This window comes from Pinus tabuliformis, chromosome 3_1 (genome assembly GCF_031772625.1).
Source record: "Pinus tabuliformis cultivar Carrire ecotype Pingquan chromosome 3_1, CPIR1, whole genome shotgun sequence".
In the NCBI taxonomy this organism is placed as follows: Eukaryota; Viridiplantae; Streptophyta; class Pinopsida; order Pinales; family Pinaceae; genus Pinus; species Pinus tabuliformis.
In genome coordinates, this window is record NC_142301.1 from 495,531,549 (window position 1) to 495,551,012 (window position 19,464).

Genomic DNA, 19,464 nt, shown 5'->3' on the forward strand with positions numbered 1-19,464 from the left:
TTGTCGAGTTCACTTTTTTACTGTTGGGCAAGGCTTTCCCCCTGCTTGTCTTGAGAGTTGTTTATTTCTTGCCTGATTTCTTGCGATTCAGAGCTTTCTGGAGAGTATTCTTCCTTGATGATAGTGTAATGTTCATTTTGTGCTCCTTCCCACCATGTAGATCTGTGGTGATTCTTTCTAGTAGAATTTTTCTGGGAGGCTTTTGAGCAATTTTTGGCTAGATGGCCTGTCTCAAAGCAGGATCGACATCTGAAGAGGACACTTTCATAATCGAGTTTCTGGTTCCACACATAGTCTTTACTTGTTAGGTTTATTTCAGCTGGGAATCTGGCGCTGAAGTCCATTTCCACACAGATGCGTGCATAGGTCGTTTTGGCACATTCCTCAGTTGCTGGGCACCTATAGTAAAATTTCTCAATTGCATTTTCAAAGGCTTTTAGCAAGGAGAAATTCCAAATATGCAAGGGTAGGTTTGGCAATCTCATCCAAACTAGTGCTGAGGTTATAACTGTCGTTGAGGGATCGAATGATGGGTTCCATGGATTCATGAATAGGCCCGAGTTTTCCCAAAACCAGGGGCCGAAATCTAGATTGCATTGTCTGCTTTTAGGGTTTTCAAAATCTACTATAAAGAAATCCCTAGCACAGGGGTAGATATTAATCTCATTTGAAATGACAAGCTTCCATACCTCCGAGATCCAACTGTGGAGAGCTGTCAGCTGGGGCCAAAAACCATTGAACCGACAGATTAGGGCACTTTCAGAAAACTTCAAAGCCTCATCAAGTGAGGCCTGGGCCACCTGGACAGTGGGAGATGGGGCTTCACTAACGATATGGGCAGGAGCTTGCCCCCAGAGGCAGATGAAATTGAGCCAAAAACTATCTTTGTGAAGCTGGGAGCCATTTGGATCAAGGTCGATTGATGATTCCCAAGCTTATGTATGCCCCTGTGGAAGAATGAAAAAGCCCTGCAGAAGAAGGCGATTTAAAGAAAAAGAGATTTTATTTGCAAAAAGCAGGAGAAACCCTCAACAACAGTAGGAGAAACCCTCTCACTGTGGCAAAATCGGTGCCAAAAACAACGCTGATATCCGCGAAAAAACCTACTGAAAAGAAAACCTAAACCGAAAGATCAAAATCCTTAATGGCGTCAAGGGACACAGAGATCCATGTTTCCAAAAGGCAGCGGAAGCTAAGATCCGTAAAAATGGAGAAACCCTCAACAGCAGTAGGAGAAACCCATGAGGGAATGATGTGGCGAAAGATCAAAATCCTCACTGGTGTCAAGGGACACAGAGATTCGTGTTAAACAAATTAAAAACATGACAAAAAATAAACAAATATAAAAAAATGAGAAAAAAATACAAAATTACTTGTATAAAAAACCAAAAAAAATTAACTTATAAAGAACAAAATTAACATATAAAAAATAAAAAAAAATACAAGAAAAAATTTCAAAAAGAAACATAATTTAAGAAAAAAATAGATAATTTAAAATAAAATAAAATATAAAAACATTAAAAAAATAAAAATTATAAAAATAATAAAAACTTGAAAAAAAGATAACAAAAAAAACATAAAAAAACGAAAACAATTAAAAAACACAAAAAATATTAAATAAAAAAATAAAAATAAAAAATCGTTCCACCCAATAAGCCTAGGCGCCCACTCTGGTGGCTCAACGGCCCTAGGTCGTTAGGTCGTAGGGGTGGTAGGTCTGATTCAGAGAATCAACCTTGCCACCCCTTGGCCCGTTGGGCCTGGCAATTTTTATTTTTAATTTTAATTTTTTTAAATGTTTATTTTTTATATTTTTATTTCAATTTTTTATTTTAAGTTTTTTAATGTTCATTTTTTATTTATTTATTTTTTAATTTAAATTATCTTTTTTATTATTTTAATCTTGGTTTTTTTTGTTTTTATTTTTTATGTTTTCATATATATATATAGATAACATTGCTATGGTCGATTTTATTTTTTAATCCTTTTTATATCTTTTTTTGCTCTGTTTTTAAATTTTGTGATATATATATATATATTCTATGCTTTATTTTTTTTTGTCAAGAACATCTAAAAAAAAATGTGCATGCTTGGGATATATGAAAATTTAAAGGGTCAAAAATATGTCTTAAAAAAATGTTGATGCTTTTCAAAATCCACATGAAAATTACTAAAATTTTAAAACTTCTAAAAAAACAAGTTGTCTTTAGTGCGACTTTTTGGAAGCTTTTCTAGTGGGTTTTTCCGGTCTAATTGCTCTAAAATTCCGCAGGAATTTATTCAAGTGCCCTTGTGATGGGTAACCCTTGCACAATCGAAGTGCCCTAGGGGTTTTTCAGGATGTTGAATCCATATATACAGTCAAAAAACCATTTTAAATAACACACATCAATATTTCATTTCAAAATTTTCCACTAGATTTCGACACCTGAAACTCTAAAAAGTCACATTAAATACAATTCCTAAAAAAAATGATTAATGTATCAACATTTTTCAAAATTAACAAGAAATCATTAACATTAAAAAAAATATTAATAAAAAAATTTAAAATATCAAAAATATGCATCAAAAAATAAAAAAATATATTTTGAATCAACACTTTTTAAAATCTAATAATTTTTTTGCCACTCCAAAACAGATAGTCAATAAAGTTGCTGTTTGACAATTTCACAATCCTAAGAGACACACCATTCCTATCGCCCCAATTTTACCTGTCCCCTTCTCGATTTTGTCAACAAATTTACAGTCATAATTTCCTTACATTGAATTTAGCTGCTTTGGGTGGATCAAATTGCTGATAGCTGGGACACAGTTCTGGGATTAAAGTCAAGTATTTTGGTCTAGGTTTTTAGGTACTAGTCTCTTGGAATAGGTCATCATGTGCAATTTTTATGGTAAGATTTTTGATGGGGATAAACAACCTCAGATAAAGGCAGTTTGACACTAAAAAAAGCATTCTCTGAAAACAGAGCATTCGCTGTTATCCCTCTATCCGCCGAGCTTAATTCATACTGCCACGGGCATGAGGAGTAATGGAGAATATGGCGGAGTCAAGTGGTTTGCAGGGTTTGGACAAGTTTCGCAAGGCACGACTGAAAAAAGGCTTTGAATTAGCCAGAGAGCTGGAAACCAACTCAATTTTGCCGAAGGCCTCGATTTCACAAACTTTATCTGCGATTACTTGGACAGGATCGTTATCACCTTTAGTCGTGTCAGGGGATTGATCTCTCTGAATTCCAGTGCATCCAATTTCGAAGGGACTGAAAATCCTCTGGAGAAGCATTTTGGAGGCTTTGAAGCGGGGTATTCTCAGAAATATGTTAAGGATAACAGAAACTCTTGTTCTCGGTCTCCAAGTAGATCCCCTTGTCCTCGGTCGCAAAATCCATCCCCTACGGCTTATAATTCGCCTAGGAACATGTCTGAACTTTCTGTTTCCAGAAATTGCTTTGGTATAGGCAAACAGAAATGTCACGAATCTGCAGAGTCTGGGGAGAATGAATGCTTTAGCAAGGATAGGGAGCAAGCAATCTCCAGAAAAATGTATGGTTTTGAAAGATTTGAATTACAGATTATAGATGTTTATCATTTTTCGTTGGAGTTAATAGAATGGAATATTATATTATCTAAGTTTAGGCGGATTTGGCCTGCTAGGATGTATGGTTATGCTCTGATCTGCGTATATTCAAATCTTGATATGTTTTATTTTGTGAATCTACTTATAATATACTGGACATTGCAACATCATATACACCTTATTCTCAACTTCTTCCAGCTCTGTTATTTCTATTTTTACATCTGTATTTCACCCTATTCACAGATTTTATGTTTTTAATATATAGAAATTTTCTTTCACAGGCATCATCACCCTCTGTTCGTTATTATTGAATTTTTGTTATTTCATTTTTATGGCCTTGATATTGTCAGAGTTACTTAGTCTCATTAGGCTGTTCTGGTCCTGCAAGAGGAGAGAAAATGTTTAGTAGAGTTATTCATTTTTAAGTTTTTCTTACTTCTGAACTCATCTGGGATTAGGATTAAATATCCATATCTGCAGATACTTCGCCTTTTGTTAATTCTCAAATATTGATAGAGGCATCCATTTTCTATTTTTTATATTTTTTTTTTCCAACAGGCATCTCGTATCCACAGATGGTTATGAATTATACTTCCAATACTTCTATTTTGTAATTTTTTCTCACAGAGATTTGGAAAATATTGCAGGAGATACACACCCATATCGACTACAATTGTGCCTGCGAATAGTTCAAACCAGGAAACGATATACCACCAGAGTGATGGACAAACTCAACTATGATAACCAAATTCTTATGGCCGTAGTCTAACAAGTCCGAGGAATGGCCTGGAAAGTTTTTTTCCCAGGCAAAAAAACCTCCATAGTATTATATAAGAAATATAATTGCAAAATATTACATCATAGGCTGAGAATATAGGACCAGTCAATATTACAGAAACAAAATTTGCAGTATAGGCTGAACCAAAAGATGGTCCCCAAAATATGGCCTAATAAGACGGAATGTGACAAGATTATGAATAGGATGGAAATATTGCAGTTTCAATAGGATCCTGGAGGTTAAAGGGATCCGAATTGCCTGGAAAGTTATGGGAATTCTGTTTATATTTAGAGAAAATTTGGCAAGGATTTTTGTGAATTTAAGTTATAGTTGTTAAATTTCAAAATCTTGGCCGTAGTCTAATGAGCTGGAGGAATTGCCCGGAAAGTTATGGAAATTCTGTTTATATTTAGAGAAAATTTGGCAAAGATTTTTGTAAATCTAAATTATAGTTATTAAATTTCAAAATTTTAGGCATCCTAGACATTTTTGATGGTGCTGAATCTATTTCCACCATCAAAAACACGATCCAAACACTGCCTCTACAAGATTTTTTGGAAATTTTTTACCCAAATTCCGACCACTTTTAACCACCTAAACAATTCCTCCACCTCAATAAGCCACTCCATTCTGTATTGTTTGCTCCATTAACTATTATAACCAAATTCTTATGTCTTATTTGCTTATAGAGAACTTTTTTACATACCTTCGGGGACTCTTCATGCAAGTCAAGTCTCAACGAAGGGGGTTTATGGAAAAAGTAAGAAGCCATACTCTATATTTTTCTATTATTGGAGGCCAATTCATGTTGGCATCTTATATAAAGTCTGGTCTATCAATGAAGAAGCCTGCAACTGTGGAGTACAATAATAATCATACTTTTTATTTCCCTTTCCATCCCAAAATAACGTTAATAGTAGTTGTATAGACTTCCGCTCTGTTGCCAATTGGCTTTGTGAGCATAAGTTATGGAATTTTTAAATATCATCAAAGTGCACACATAAATTAAATTATCCATAATGTAATTTTTATCAACTTATTTATTCATTAGTTTATATTTCTTTAAATTTTGGATCTATCAAGTGTTCATATAAATCAAATTTGTCAAAAATTGCAAATTTTTTTAATGTAAAATTTGAGGAAAGATTTGTATCATGGGAGATTTTATCCATTAAGAAGCTCGATAGATCTAGAGTTGAGATGAATTTGGGTTAGTTTAGTTATTAATAATTAATAATTATAATTATTATTTTTTAATGTAATTTGAGCAGATCAAAATGCTTAGATAACATAACATAATAGGAATTCAAAATGTTTATGTAACATAACATAATAGGACAATACATCATTTTTTCCATATTGCACTGAAGAACATAACTAGCTATTTGTTTGGAAAAAAAAGTAACGAGATATTTGTTTTGGAAAAAAAATTAAAACTGATATCAATTTTTTTATAAAGTGAAAGTTCATAAAATATGAAATATAGATTCATAAAATAATTTTAATAATGTCTTCATCTATGAATTCATTAAAAATGTCATGTTGTATGCTAATATCTCTAAAATGTTAAAAATTTGTATCATAAATTAATAAGTTTTTCTATCAATAACATTAAAAGAACATGACTACTATCTCCATTCTTGGATGGACAATATGTTAAAAAAACCTTCCACCCAACACAAATTACAAATAAAAATATAATTAAATAATATTATCTATATTTTATTGCAAATTAAAATGTTTTTTTTTTTAATAACATTTTGATGAATATGATTGTTGATAGCTTGGAATAATAGATCCACACATCCATTATGAATGTATTGATATATATCAGATCATTATATTATTTGTCATCCATTTTGACGCTTTTAGGGTGAAAAAAGTGGAGGAGTCAATTCACAAGACCATTTTCACCAATGTAACCTAGTATGGCAAATTGAGATCTAAAACCTTCTGGGGGAATTTTGAAGCATCAAATGACGTTTTTTGGGGGTAAAACTTTGTTGCTCTAGTGCCAATTTTTTTTACCTATGTTACACACAGAGACCTTTCCAACAGTGTAAGAATCACCTTAATAGGGGTCCATATATAAAAACTTATGCCACTTAGAATTTGACTTTCCTGTGTTGGTCACCATAATTCGAGAGGATGACACATTAGCCCCCATTATTCTTGGAAAAGGGGCTAGCCACATGACCATGATGAATAGGACTGCCACTCAGAAGTTGACTTTCCTGTGTTGGTCACCATAATTCATGAGAATGACACATTAGCCCCTATTATTCATGGAAAAGGGGCTAGCCACATGACCATGATGAAGAGGACTCTATAAGATTCAATGTTATAACTCCAGTTAAGAATTCAAGGAGCCAAACCTAACTACTAATAGGCTATCAGGTTGTGTGATAATTGAGCCACTAAGAAGAAAAGGGGTTCCATTCTTTCCAAGTGCATTTGTTCCATAAACAAGCAGAGTAGTCAAGATGGATAGGGAGAGAGCTCACAAAAAATATTTGTGCACTATAGTAGCCCATGAGTTATATGCCTTACTTGTTTGTACTCACATCCATTTCCTATTTAGAGAAAGAGAGAATAACAACCTCACCTTCTAGCTAGGTTTTCTCTAGAAAAGGTTTCTCATGTTATATCTTGTGTCAAATCTTGGTTTATGAGTTTTTATTTCACTATTCTCTATTTTATGCATAATTATAATTTGCATGTATATGCAATAAACAATAATTTAGAAATCCAAAAATCTAAAGAGAAATAAACCCTCATAGTGTAGATTTCAAATTTTTGAGTATAATTTATTAAATATGTTGTGACGAACTATCCAATGGAATATCCATAACGGTTCACAAATCATATTGGTATCATAGCAGGTTCTTTTGGGTATATTGTGGAGATTTTCCACGGGGGATTCACTGGGAAAGTAATATCATACCACATGCATTCATATTGGGGGATATATATTGAGGAAAAAATGACATATTATATTGGGGAATATATAGGGGGTAAAGGGTTTTTATATTGACAAGTATAAAAATGGAGCTCAAAGTTAATGAAAAAATGGATACCTACAATGTCTAGTGAAAGCAAGGTTTTTTTAAATTGGGAATATGTATTGGCTTTATTGGTAGGGGATTAAATAATGTGATTTTTATAAGTATTTTTCAATATGTAGTCAAATTAGCAGCATTGTTTAGTATTCCATGAATGCACGTGATATGTCAAAGGCTCATTGAGTGAACCCCCGGTGAGATTTTTAGGAGATCTAGATCGATGAATCCAAGTCATAAAATCTTAGTCATGGCCGACGAATCTGTGAATAACCCTCGTGATCCTATAAAGGAGAGACTTTCATAGCTAGAAGCACACGCTGCAGAGATAAGCCATAATGTGAATCTCCTCATGGTGTCCCTAACTAACAAGCTTGGGCTATTCACAAAAGATGGGGGTTCTAATGCAGAGGTCTTATCAGAGAGATTTCAAGAGACAGGGAAGAAATAGAGAGTGAACCGAAGAAAGGACCCAAAAAAATCAACTCATTTTGAATGTTGTGAACCATTCACAGTCTCTTCAAAGATAGAAGCAAAGGTTAATATCAAGCCATACCAGGGTGAGATCAATGCTTTGAAGCTAAATCAATGGTTGTAGCAATTAGAAGGTTATTTCAGTGTTCATCATATAGATGAAGAACAAAAGATTTCATTTGCATGGTTAAAATTAGAGGGCCATGCCTTGACCTAGTGGGAAACCCATATAGAGACCTTGAGGTTGGAGGGAGATCCTCTAGTGCCTAAGTGGGAGGACTTTAAAACCCTCGAAAAGCCACAATCTTACTCTATTGGGTATGTATAGGACCGATGGATCTAGTGGCACTACTTCAGGCACAAGTAGGGAAAAGTGTTAGGATATTCCAACGCATAGGAAATAATTAAGTATAACTTGGTCTAGCGTATAGTTAGGAAAAATGTGTTTCTTTAGTATGTACTTTTTGTAACTTACAATCCGACGGTTACGATATGTTCTAGACATGAAGTGATTTGACGATTCATTCTATCCTCGGTATTACCAACAATTGATTCGTGGCTTAACACCTAATTGGTACATGACCTCTATTTAAAGAGCATGGAGGGTTATTTATTAGGTGACCGTTCATGAGAGAAGCTTATATAAATTTTCTTTCTTTTACATTAATAAATTTCTTGAAGTGGCTGCGTTGGCTCAGGCTGTGGACTGTTTCCCTCTTTCAGGGTTTTAACCACATGAAGAATACTGGTGTACTGATCTGTGATCTATTTGTGGGTGGTGTCCTTTGGTGTTCTATCTAAGGAACTTACCCTCTAAATTCCTACATGGTATCGGAGCTTTTCGAGGGTCACATCCATTGGTAATCCAACTGCATTCGACTGTCGTTTCCTAGATATACTATTTTTGACCGCTGTCAGGTCGAGATGATTGCTTTATTGTGTTAGGAGCATCTGTTCCAATAAGGAACCCCTTTCGTTTCACGCGAAAAGGTTTCTAGTAGCCCTAGCTACGTCATTTTTAAGATCTGGCGGTATACAGTCTTTATTTTCAGTTATAGTTATTTATCTCTCTATTTATTTCAGTTCATAGTCCCCATTAATTTATTTTTATTACCAGATCTATACCTTTCATTTATGTGGATGCTCTTTGTCGCTACAACTGCATCCGACTGTTGTTTCCTAGATATATTGTTTTTGACCGCTTTCAGGATGAGATGATTGCTTTATTGTTTTAGGAACATCTGTTCTAGTGAAGAACCCCTTTCGTTTCACGTGAAAAGGTTTCTAGTAGCCCTAACTATGTCATTTTTAAGATATGGAGGTATAAAGTATTTATTTGCAGTTATAGTTATTTATCTCTCTGTTTATTTCAGTTTATAGTCCCCATTAATTTATTTTTATTACCAAATCTATACCTTTGATTTCTGTGTATGCTCTTTGCCCATCAACTTTGTGCGATGTGGACGAACCAGAAACAAAAAGAAAAGATTTTTCTCATGCGTATGCTATTTTCCGTTGCGCCTTAGTGTGATCTTGGAAAATCAAAAACATTGAGGAAAATATCTAGTTTTCGGCCAAATCTAACTTTAAGCTGTAAGGCTTGGATACTTTTTCTTATTTGTTTGGTTTGTGTAGTTTTTTTTGTTTTCTAGGAAAAAAGGGGGTTTTCAAGTGAGCAAAAAAAAAAAACCCTTCCTCCTTTCAAAAAATTGCTAACATTTTAAATTAGTTCACTTGGTCTAAAGTTACTGTATGAGAGTATAGATCTTAGATTCAAGTTTTTCTTTTTGTTGAGTTACTTTTTCAAAAAGGACATGTAACTTATGTTTTAAAGTTACTTTATGTAAAAATGTTCTCACCCATTATAAAAAAATGAGTCACTTATAATTCTAAAGTCACTTTATCTTTTATTTAAGTTACAATTTAGTGGATAGTTCATAAAATACCATTGTAAAAGTGACTTTCATTTATTTATAAAAGTGAGTCACAAAAAGTAATATTTTTTTTAAAGTGAGCTAATTAGAAAGTTTGGAAATGGGAGGGATTTTTTTTTTTTAAATATAACATTATCATTCACTTCTCAACATTCACGTGGTTCATTGGCATCTTCAACAATGTTTCTTCACAAATCCATAACTTCTTCATCCATAAGCTATTTTCAAAGTCGCTTTATTTTAATCAACCTAATTTTTCGAGATCTTTCCATTGGAACACTTAGTTTCAACATATACAACTTCAATTTCTTTTAAAATGGAAATTCCATTCCTAATTATTGTTGGAAATATTGAGAAGGGGGGGTGAATCAATATTTCTTACTATTTATTATTATTTTTTAATTGTTCTAGTGATTGCCAACAACCTATATAGATATGTATATGTATACACAGAACACAAAAATCAACAGCTGAATTTAATGCTTTTATTAAAACTCAAGACAGTGCAAAGAAATAAATACAATATAAGTATAAATCTGATTGTGAATAGTTGCCAAGCTCCAACTTGGACTTCAGTGAGGCTCCAACCTCCAGAGCACCAACTCTGTTTTGCAGTGGTTCTGCACTTAGGAGCACCTACCCCAATGACTTCAGTCCTGTTCAGTTCTGAGGCTCCAACCTCTTGGGCTCCAACCCAACCTTGGTATAAACAGGTATGCTGCTGCACTCTATTCAGCTGAGGTTGTCTCACTCCTGCTCTCCTGCCTCTGCTGCTTTTGCTGCCTCTACAACCTCCGCTGCTTTTTCTGCCTCTTTTGCCTCTGCTGCTTCTACTATCTCACCCTCAGGTTCTTCACCACCATAACCGCCCCAACAGTTCTTTGTTTCTACTGTTTTATACATTCCCATGCCTTTTTCCATTCGTTTCCACTTACACCGTCTCTTAGGCTTCCTCCTCAGTCACTGTTGTTTCCTCTGACTCGCTTGATCTTTCAGCTTCCCTCCTTGATCGCTGTGACTGTTAGCTCTGCTATAAGATTAAGCTTTTGATGGGTAAGAAGCAGGTTTGGCAGTGCTGGTTGTGCTTGTTAGCTCTGCTACAAGCTTCAGCATGAGAAGGTTATATTCAGGTGTGACAGTGTTGTTCCGTGCCTTAAGAATGCTCACAGCAGTTGGTTTCCTTTTCTCCCTCGTTCTCCTTATAACTCCATAGCCCCTGCTTTCCCTGTTCTTCTTTGAAACTCTGCCTAATCCCGTGTTTTCCCTGAGCCCCGCTTTCTCTGTTTTGTCTCCTAAAACTTCTTCTTTCCCCGCTAGCCCTGTTTCTTTCAAAACTCAGTGCGAATTCATTTTTATCCCATAAACCTACATTTCCTAAAGACCGGGCGCTTAACCCACGTAATCACGCCCATATTAGCCTCTACCGCATTTGCAATCGCAACCGTTGATCACCCTCATCCAACGGTTCCTGCGTCGCTACGACCTTTTGCTTGCACATTAAACCTTGTGCATCTCCTCATCGTTCGATCAAACCCCGTCGTGATCAGACGATAGTCACACCTTTCCTCGCCAAAACCTGCATACGCGTTAACCTACGGGGGCGACGATTTTCATCTGCCACACGTCATATTTTGATTGGATCGCTGGCCCTTGTACGTATACCACCGAACCTCGGTGAGCGGTGCGGGGAATACCGCTTACCGCCTACCTGTACGTCTCTCACGCATTATCATCTGCGCATCTTTCGCGTGCGACGACCGTTGGATCCGCTGCTCTTTGATCCGACGGCTCACATTCACCTCTCCCGCCCGTCCTCCCGCTCGTTAACCTGCGTGCATCTTTATCGCCCGCGACCATTGGATCTGCCCATCGTGCTGTATCTGCCATCCATCTGCACAACTCTGATAGTGTATTTGCCAGGGATTCATAGTATTCCACCTCCGTTTACGTTAATGCATATTTATATGGTTTCTACCCCAATAATGGTTTCTGCTCCGATGGCTCTGTGTGCTCCTATTCTTCGGCTCTATCTACTCCTCTCGTCTCTATCTGCTCTTCGAATATTGCCATATTGACATCAATGACAGTCTGTGTCCAACAATCTCCCCCTTTGTTATTGATGGCAATATTCTTCTGCTTTCTCTCCCTTTGACATCAATGGAAAAGGGATGCATATGGACTCCCCTTATCAAACTGCTCCCCCTGTCCTGCTACATCTTTATGAATGAACTTGAGTGATGATAAAGAAATAACCCCCATCTTTTGACGCAGATGTTCGAATGCTTCTCGAGGAAGAGGTTTTGTGAAAATATCAGCTATCTGCTCCTTAGTACTGATATATTCCAGGACGATGTTTTGTTCAGCTACTTGTTCACGGAGGAAATGATACTTGATTGGTATGTGTTTGGTTCTTGAGTGCATCACAGGATTTTTGCTGAGACTGATAGCACTTGTGTTGTCACAATAGACAGAAATTGGTTGATCTGTACATATGTCGAGATCTTTTAGAGCTTCCTTCATCCATAGTATCTGAGAACAACAGTCTACTGTATATACTCAGCTTCGGCTGTGGATAATGATATGGATGACTGTTTTTTGCTGAGCCAGGATACCAAACAGTCTCCTAGGAAGAATGCATTTCCACTAGTGCTTTTCCGATCATCTATACTTCCAGCCCAATCAGCATCGGTGTATGCAGTTACAGTTAGTGTTGATTCCTTTGGGTACCAAAGACCAAAATCAGAAGTTCCCTTCAGATATCTGAGAATTCTTTTTACAGCTAATAAATGGGATTGTTTGGGAGCAGATTGAAATCTTCCCACCATTCCTACTGCTTGCATTATGTCTGGTCATGTAGTTGTTAAGTATAGAAGGGCTCCAATCATTGACCCGTAATGAGTTGCATCTACTAGAGGGGAGTCATCATCTTTGCTCAGCTTGCAGTTTGTGGTCATAGGTGTGCTCATGGTTGCACAATCCTCCATTCCATATTTTTTGAGCATGTCTTTTAGATATTTGGTTTGAGATATACACAATCCTGCTCTAGTTTGAGATATTTGAAGTCCAAGGAAGTGGGATAGCTCTCCTATCATTGACATTTCAAACTCTTTTGACATGTTTTGGGAAAATTCATGGCTCATTTCATCATTATTACTAGCAAAAATCAGATCATCGACATAAACAAGAGCAACTAGTAACTTTTTTTCCGAGGAAAAAATCAAAACTTTTTATTAAGATCTATAAAAAGTTTTACAAGCTAATATGGTCTTAAGCCATCACTGGTGGCTCAGTTAGTTGCTGTTCTGCTCAACATTAAGGAGCTTTTCTGCTGTTCGTTGGAGTTGGAACCTGTACAAACTACCTCCCTATGGAGGCGACATGTAAAAACATGGAGAAAGAAAAGAAACCGTGTCCTGGGGTCTCCTTCAAACGAAAGGAAAAACAACCCCATACAACAAAAATATATAAAAGTTTTACAGCCCGGGAATGATACCATATGTAAATAAATGTCTGAAGCGGTATGCTGTGGTAAAAAACAGTGTACAAAAAAAAACTAAGTAAAATAAAAACTGGTAAGTACATATATGTACAGAACTGTATATAACCGCTACAAAACTGCTGTCAAAAAAGAAGCAAAATGACTGTTGTCAAAGAGACTGTGCATAAGGAGCCATATTTGATATGACTGACTGCCCCTGACGGATCTCCTCTATGGTCCAGCTGCCCATATCCTGTTGTAAACCAGCCTTAGATAGCTGGTCTGCTTCCTCATTCTTGTCCCTGTAAATGTGGCAGATAGAGAAAACATTAAAAGATGCCTTTAATAAAGAAATTTCTTCAACAAGAGTCCTCAAAATCTGATTTTGACAAGATGCCTTTCCATTGACCCAATTTATGACATTTAGAGAATCCCCAAAAATCTGGATAGTGTTTATGTTTTTGTGAAGAAGCCAGCATAAGAGGTAGCGCAGAGCAGATAATTCAGCATAGTTATTAGTGCCTGTACCCAACCCAACAGAAGCTTTCAATGAGTGTTCCGGATTGATATGAATACACAGGCCAGCTCCAGCCTTATTGTTTTGAGAGGCCCCATCAAAGAAGCCACATGGTATGCCTTCCTGTATGTTGATTTGATTTTGTTTTGGTTTAGGATTTTTAGACTCAGGGGGCGGTAATGCAGTGTATATGGCAGCTATGTTAATGGCAATGACAGTAGTAGGGGTGTCCTTGTCTTGGAAAATACTTTTATTTCTGGCAAGCCAAATGCCCCAGCAAAAGATCAGAGGCAAATTTCTCAGGTTTCCCTCCGGAAAGTCATGCCACCATTTCCTCCAAGCAGTCTCCATTGAATCATGCCCCCACTGGGCTTTTATCTTGAGCAGAACATTGACCTCCTCCCAAATCTGTCTTGAGACAGCACAAGTTATGAAAAGATGATTTATGGATTCATCTTCAGACTTGCACAGGGGGCATCTACCTGGCCCAACTAAAAACCTTGCCTGTAAAATTTCCCATGTTGGGACCTTCCTTTTTAAGATACACCAGTGGAAAAGCCTGGCCTTTGCTGGACTTTTAAGTTCCCAAATATTTTTGGCCCACCATTCCGGAACTCCCCAGCCTTTCTGTCCCATTAAGAAGAGGTAACCATCTTTTGGAGAGTATTCCCCTGATTTACTCTGAGCCCACATTAAGCAATCAGGTTCATCTTTTATCCTGACATTTGAGCGTTGTAATTCTTTGATGTATCCCTCCCACTCAGCCTTCCATCTGGCATTTATCCCCAAATCTACATCATCCTTCCAAGCCTGTCCCCAGATAGTAGACTGTCCGACCTTCTCCACCTGATTTATAGTTGTAATACCTTTACTATCCAAGTGTCTGAGTATCCCTGGTGATAAGGCAAAATCCTCATTGCATCCTACCCATGGATCTCTGCCAATCCTGACCTGTCTTCCATCTCCAACTTTCCAAGCTAATCCTTGTTCGATCACTGAAAAGGCTTCCACCGTGGCCTTCCATATGGCTGATATATTATTTATCTTCTTATTTTGACTCCGAATCCAGTCTTCCATAGGTATGGGATCAATGTACTTCCTTTTCACCACTCTAGTCCATAGATTTTCCATAGTTATTAGCCTCCAGCCAGATTTTGCAGCTAAAGAGAGACTAAACTCGGGGAGTCTCTTGATTCCCCATCCTCCCCATTCTTTTGGTCTGGCCACTTTGTCCCAGGCTACCCAAGGTAACACTGAGGACTCCTTTGAACCGGCCCATAAGAATCTACAACATATTCTCCTGATTTTCTCCATCACACCTTTGGGGATCCAAGTCAGGGCGGCCCAGTAGACCGGAATGGCTAGAAGAACTGATTTAATAAGAGTCAGTCTCCCAGCTCTGGATAACCATCTAAAGCTCCAATGTGATATTCTGGCTTCTATCTTAGCAATGAGCCAATTCCAGTCCTCTTTTTTGTAGCCTGCTGGCTTTAACCAGAAACCCAAGTATTTGAAAGGAATATCCAGAGGTTGTATGGGAAAAGGGAATAAATTTGCCAGACTATTCCTTTCTCTTCTTTCAAAATCTGCCACACATGTTTGGGACTTTCTTGAGTTTATCTGCATTCCAGTGGCTTTTAAAAAAAGATCAAAAATGCATTTTAACTCCTTTAGTTCATTGGAGGAGCCATTAGTGAAAATCAAAATGTCATCAACAAAAAGCAGGTGAGTGATGAAGAGATTGATTGCTACCTCGATACCCTTTACCTTCTCCGCTCTTCTGGCTTTATGAATCAGTCTACTAAGCCCTTTTGCCACAAGAAGAAACAGAAGAGGTGACAGAGGGCAACCTTGCCTGAGTCCTCTCTGACTGTTGAAAAAAGGGGATGCTGCACCGTTTACCAGAACTGAAAAGCTGACATTTGTGATGCACCCCATGATCCAGCTAACCAAGGAGTAGCTGAAGCCTAGATGTGTCAACAACATCCGCAAGTAGAGCCAGCTGATCCGATCATATGCTTTTGATAAGTCAATTTTGAGCACAGCCCCTTTCTTTTTCTTCAATCTGATACTATGTATAACTTCCTGGGCTACACCAATGGCTTCATGTATTTGTCTTCCATCCAGGAAGCCAAATTGTTCCATCGATATATTTTGAGACAGGATAGGAGCTAATCTGAGGGCAATAACCTTTGCAATAATCTTGTAGATGCAGTTACACAAAGATATTGGTCTGAAGTCTTCAAAACTTTCCGGATCCTCCTTCTTCAGAATAAGAGCAATAAAAGTTGAGTTGAAAGGTCTATAGACTTCACCTTTCTGTCTTGACTCTTCAACTACTTCAGTAATTTCGGATCCAACCTGGTCATAAAAATGGAGAAACAGTTCTATAGTCCAGCCATCTGGTCCTGGGCTCTTATCCTTGCCCATGAGCTTCATAGCTGCTTCAACCTCCTCCTTTGTGACCGGGAATGACAGATCTTCTGCTTCATCAACTTCAATGAACCTAGGAAAGCTTTGCACCGTTTGGAAAACTTCTGCAATAGTAGCCTCCCCCGAATCAGAGAAAATATTCTGAAAATGTCTTTTTCCTAACCCAGAAAGCTCTGGGAAGGAATTGACAACCCTCCCTTCTTCGTCTTTAAGACGCCAGATAGTATTTGCAGCTTTCCTACCTTTTGCAAAGTTATGAAAAAACCTAGTATTCTCATCTCCAGATTTTAACCATATTGCCCTACTTTTAATCCTCCATTCTTCTTCCTTATCCAAAAGGATTTTATTTTGCTGCTTCTCCAGATGGAGGATTCTATCTTTGGAGGACTGTGAATAATATCCATCTACCTCCATACTTTCCAACTGCGCCAGTTCCTCCCTAATTTTAACCATCTCCTCATTTTGTTTCAATTTTCTTTCCTTTTCCCAGGAGATTGTGGCTTTCTTCAGTCTTTTTAGGTTCTCCATAAACAAAAAACCTTTGTCCTCATCTGTATTATGAGCAGGGTGGATCCATGTAGCATTAAACAGATTGCGGAATGAGGGGTCTTGGAGCCAAGCAGGATTGAACTTAAAAGGGGCATGAGGTTTTGGAGGAGGGAGGGAAAGGTCCAGAAAAACAGGGAAATGGTCCGAGTTCCCTCTTTCCTCAACCCACTGTCTGAGCATTGGAATTCTGTTGAGCAAAGACTCAGCTACCAAGAAACGGTCAAGTCTTTTTGCAATGCGTTCTTCGCCAATTCTTCTGTTTCTCCAAGAAGGCTTGAGTTTGATCGGAGATGGATCTGTAAAATTATTATCCGAGATGAGGTTAAGGAAGAAATCTGAAAGAGGGTCTTCTCTAGCAGATGGTCCCCAAGCTTCAGCTCTGCCTATGGAAAAATTTAAATCACCACCCATAATCAACGATGGTGTCTTCATCACAGATTTCGACATCAGATCTTCCCAAAAAGGTTCCCTGCCCTGACAGGGCCCATAGACATTTACTAAAGAGATAGGAAAAGAGAAATCAGGGGAGATAACCTCCATGCCCATAACATTTTTCATCCCCCATTGGTTTAAGACTTTTACCCGACCTTCTTTGATTCCAATAGCTATGCCTCCCGAGTGACCAGTAGAGTCCACAACAGAAAAGATCCACCCAGGCAGAAGGGAATTTAGCATGGCTTCAATCTCAAGGGCCCTCCCCAAAGTTTCTTGCAGGAAGATAACATCTAGATTATAGTTATTAAGCCACTCTTTCAAGGCCAGTTTTTTAGGTTTGTTGGCCAAACCTCTGCAATTCCAGGAAGTCAAGATCATTTTATAACACTCTCAGGGGGATGGGCTGCTCTAAGAACCCCCGGGATAGAGTATTGTTTACCATCTGCAACATCAAGCTTAGCTTTAAGTTTAGCTTTGGACATATCCGATTTCCTACCTCTCTTATTTTTAGGGCAAACTTGAGAAGAGGTCTGTCCCAATCCACCTAAAGTCCCTGGGTCATTATGTTTCCCTCCCATAGATCTCAGGTTATATGGGCAGGATGATCGAGGAGCTGAATGTGAGAGGGGAGGCCAATGATCTTCACAGTTTAAATCCAGAGCTGGTAATGCATTTGCAATAGTGTCTACATTTGGGGATATGGAAATTTGACCACTAATTTCATCAACATTATAATCTGGTACAAGACAATTTGGTAACGTAACATGTGAAGGAACAGAAACATGTTCGGGAAAAACTTGAGAGGAGGAAGGAAACCCTGACATACCCTTTTCTTCGTCTTCGCGATGATCTTGATTTACCGGATCTGCCTTGACTAGCTCCTCTGTAGCCTCCACTTCTTTGTCAAGTTCCTCCACAGCAACCGCCGGGCAGTTAATGCTTTCCGGGCCTTCCTCATGATTCGGAACAGCTTCGCCCGCAGAGACCTTAACCGTCTCCTCTGCCTCCATATCCTCTGCTCCTTGCATCTCCGGAGTTTCATTTTCCATGGGCATCTGAACAGGGGTTTGTACATTTCCTCTGTTCGTTGAAGACCGCCGGAAATGTCGCCTTCTTCTCAGCTGAGGACAGTCTTTTGCTAGGTGTCCATACTCATGACAGAGATGGCATCTGAACGGCAGATATTCATAGTCTAATATCTGCTCAAAAACATAATCCTTATACTGGAGATTTATTTTTTGCGCCAAGCCTCTGCTCGGGTTAAGGAGAGCCAGGATACGCGCCATCGTTCTATCCTTTGTTTTCAAAAAAGTCATATCTGCCTCCAAATACACCCCCAGCCTATTGCCAATGGTTTTAAACACTTCTTCAGTCCACAGGAAGGAAGGTAAGCCCGGGACTCGTACCCACACAGGGAACTCATCCGTTCTCTCCTTGAAAGCATCAAACATGGGAGTCCATTTCTTTAACAGGATAGGAATGTTCCCAATATGCCAATTGCGCTAAAAAACCCATTCTGCCGAATCTTTATCTACAAAACTGAGCTTAAACCAACCCTTCCCTAGAATTTGGGCTTCAAACAGTATCGGTCTGTCCGTCACGAAGCAAGACTCACCCCATTCTTGCAGAAATTCAGAAGAGTATTTCTTACCTCGAGCTCTGCCGACCAGGGTGCAGTCTGCGACGGCTAGGGTTTCTTCAATAGACACCTCCATCCCGAGGACCAAATTGCCTTCAATCTCCTGAGATCCAATGGGTCTTTGTGGTTTCCTCTTCACCCCTTTGTAGCTTAAATCTTCCACCGGAGAACCATAACCCCTTCGACCATCATTTTTTTCTGTATTTTCCTGCGAGATGCCCCCAATAGTTTCTATCTCCGGCTGTGACAGGTTTTGACTTGTCAATCCTGCTTTATAGTTCCCTGAGGGAGAAAAGCCCTTTGCCAGTCCATCAGAGCCTGCTCGCTCCCCATCAGGAAGTTCTCCGGAGCCGATTGCAGAAAGCCCTTTTGAGGAGAGGGATTCCTTTGGCAGAGGAACCCTTGAAATCGATGGAAGAACCCCAGAGGCCCTTGTCAGACTGTTACCTGCGGAAAGCCCTAATTTAGATAGATCTTCAAACCCCTTGGAAGGCGGAAAACGCGGTGATGCTTCTATACCTTTTGGATCTATGGGCAACCCTTCCTCTTCTGCTCCTCTGGAAACAAAATCGTTGCCAACCTGCTTGGAAA

At 38.2% G+C, this 19,464-nt stretch overlaps 1 protein-coding gene across 1 annotated transcript; it reads right to left on the minus strand.

Annotated features, from left to right (window-relative positions):
* Positions 1-13,469: 13,469 nt before the first annotated feature.
* LOC149187975 (uncharacterized) lies at positions 13,470-18,685 on the minus strand. The gene is made up of 4 exons (XM_089409841.1): positions 17,674-18,685; positions 17,382-17,584; positions 15,585-17,273; positions 13,470-15,437 (listed from the first exon to the last, which is right to left on the minus strand). Exons 1-4 carry the CDS (start codon positions 18,683-18,685, stop codon positions 13,470-13,472), a joined length of 4,872 nt encoding a protein of 1,623 aa, XP_089265967.1.
* Between the last annotated feature and the right edge of the window lie 779 nt (positions 18,686-19,464).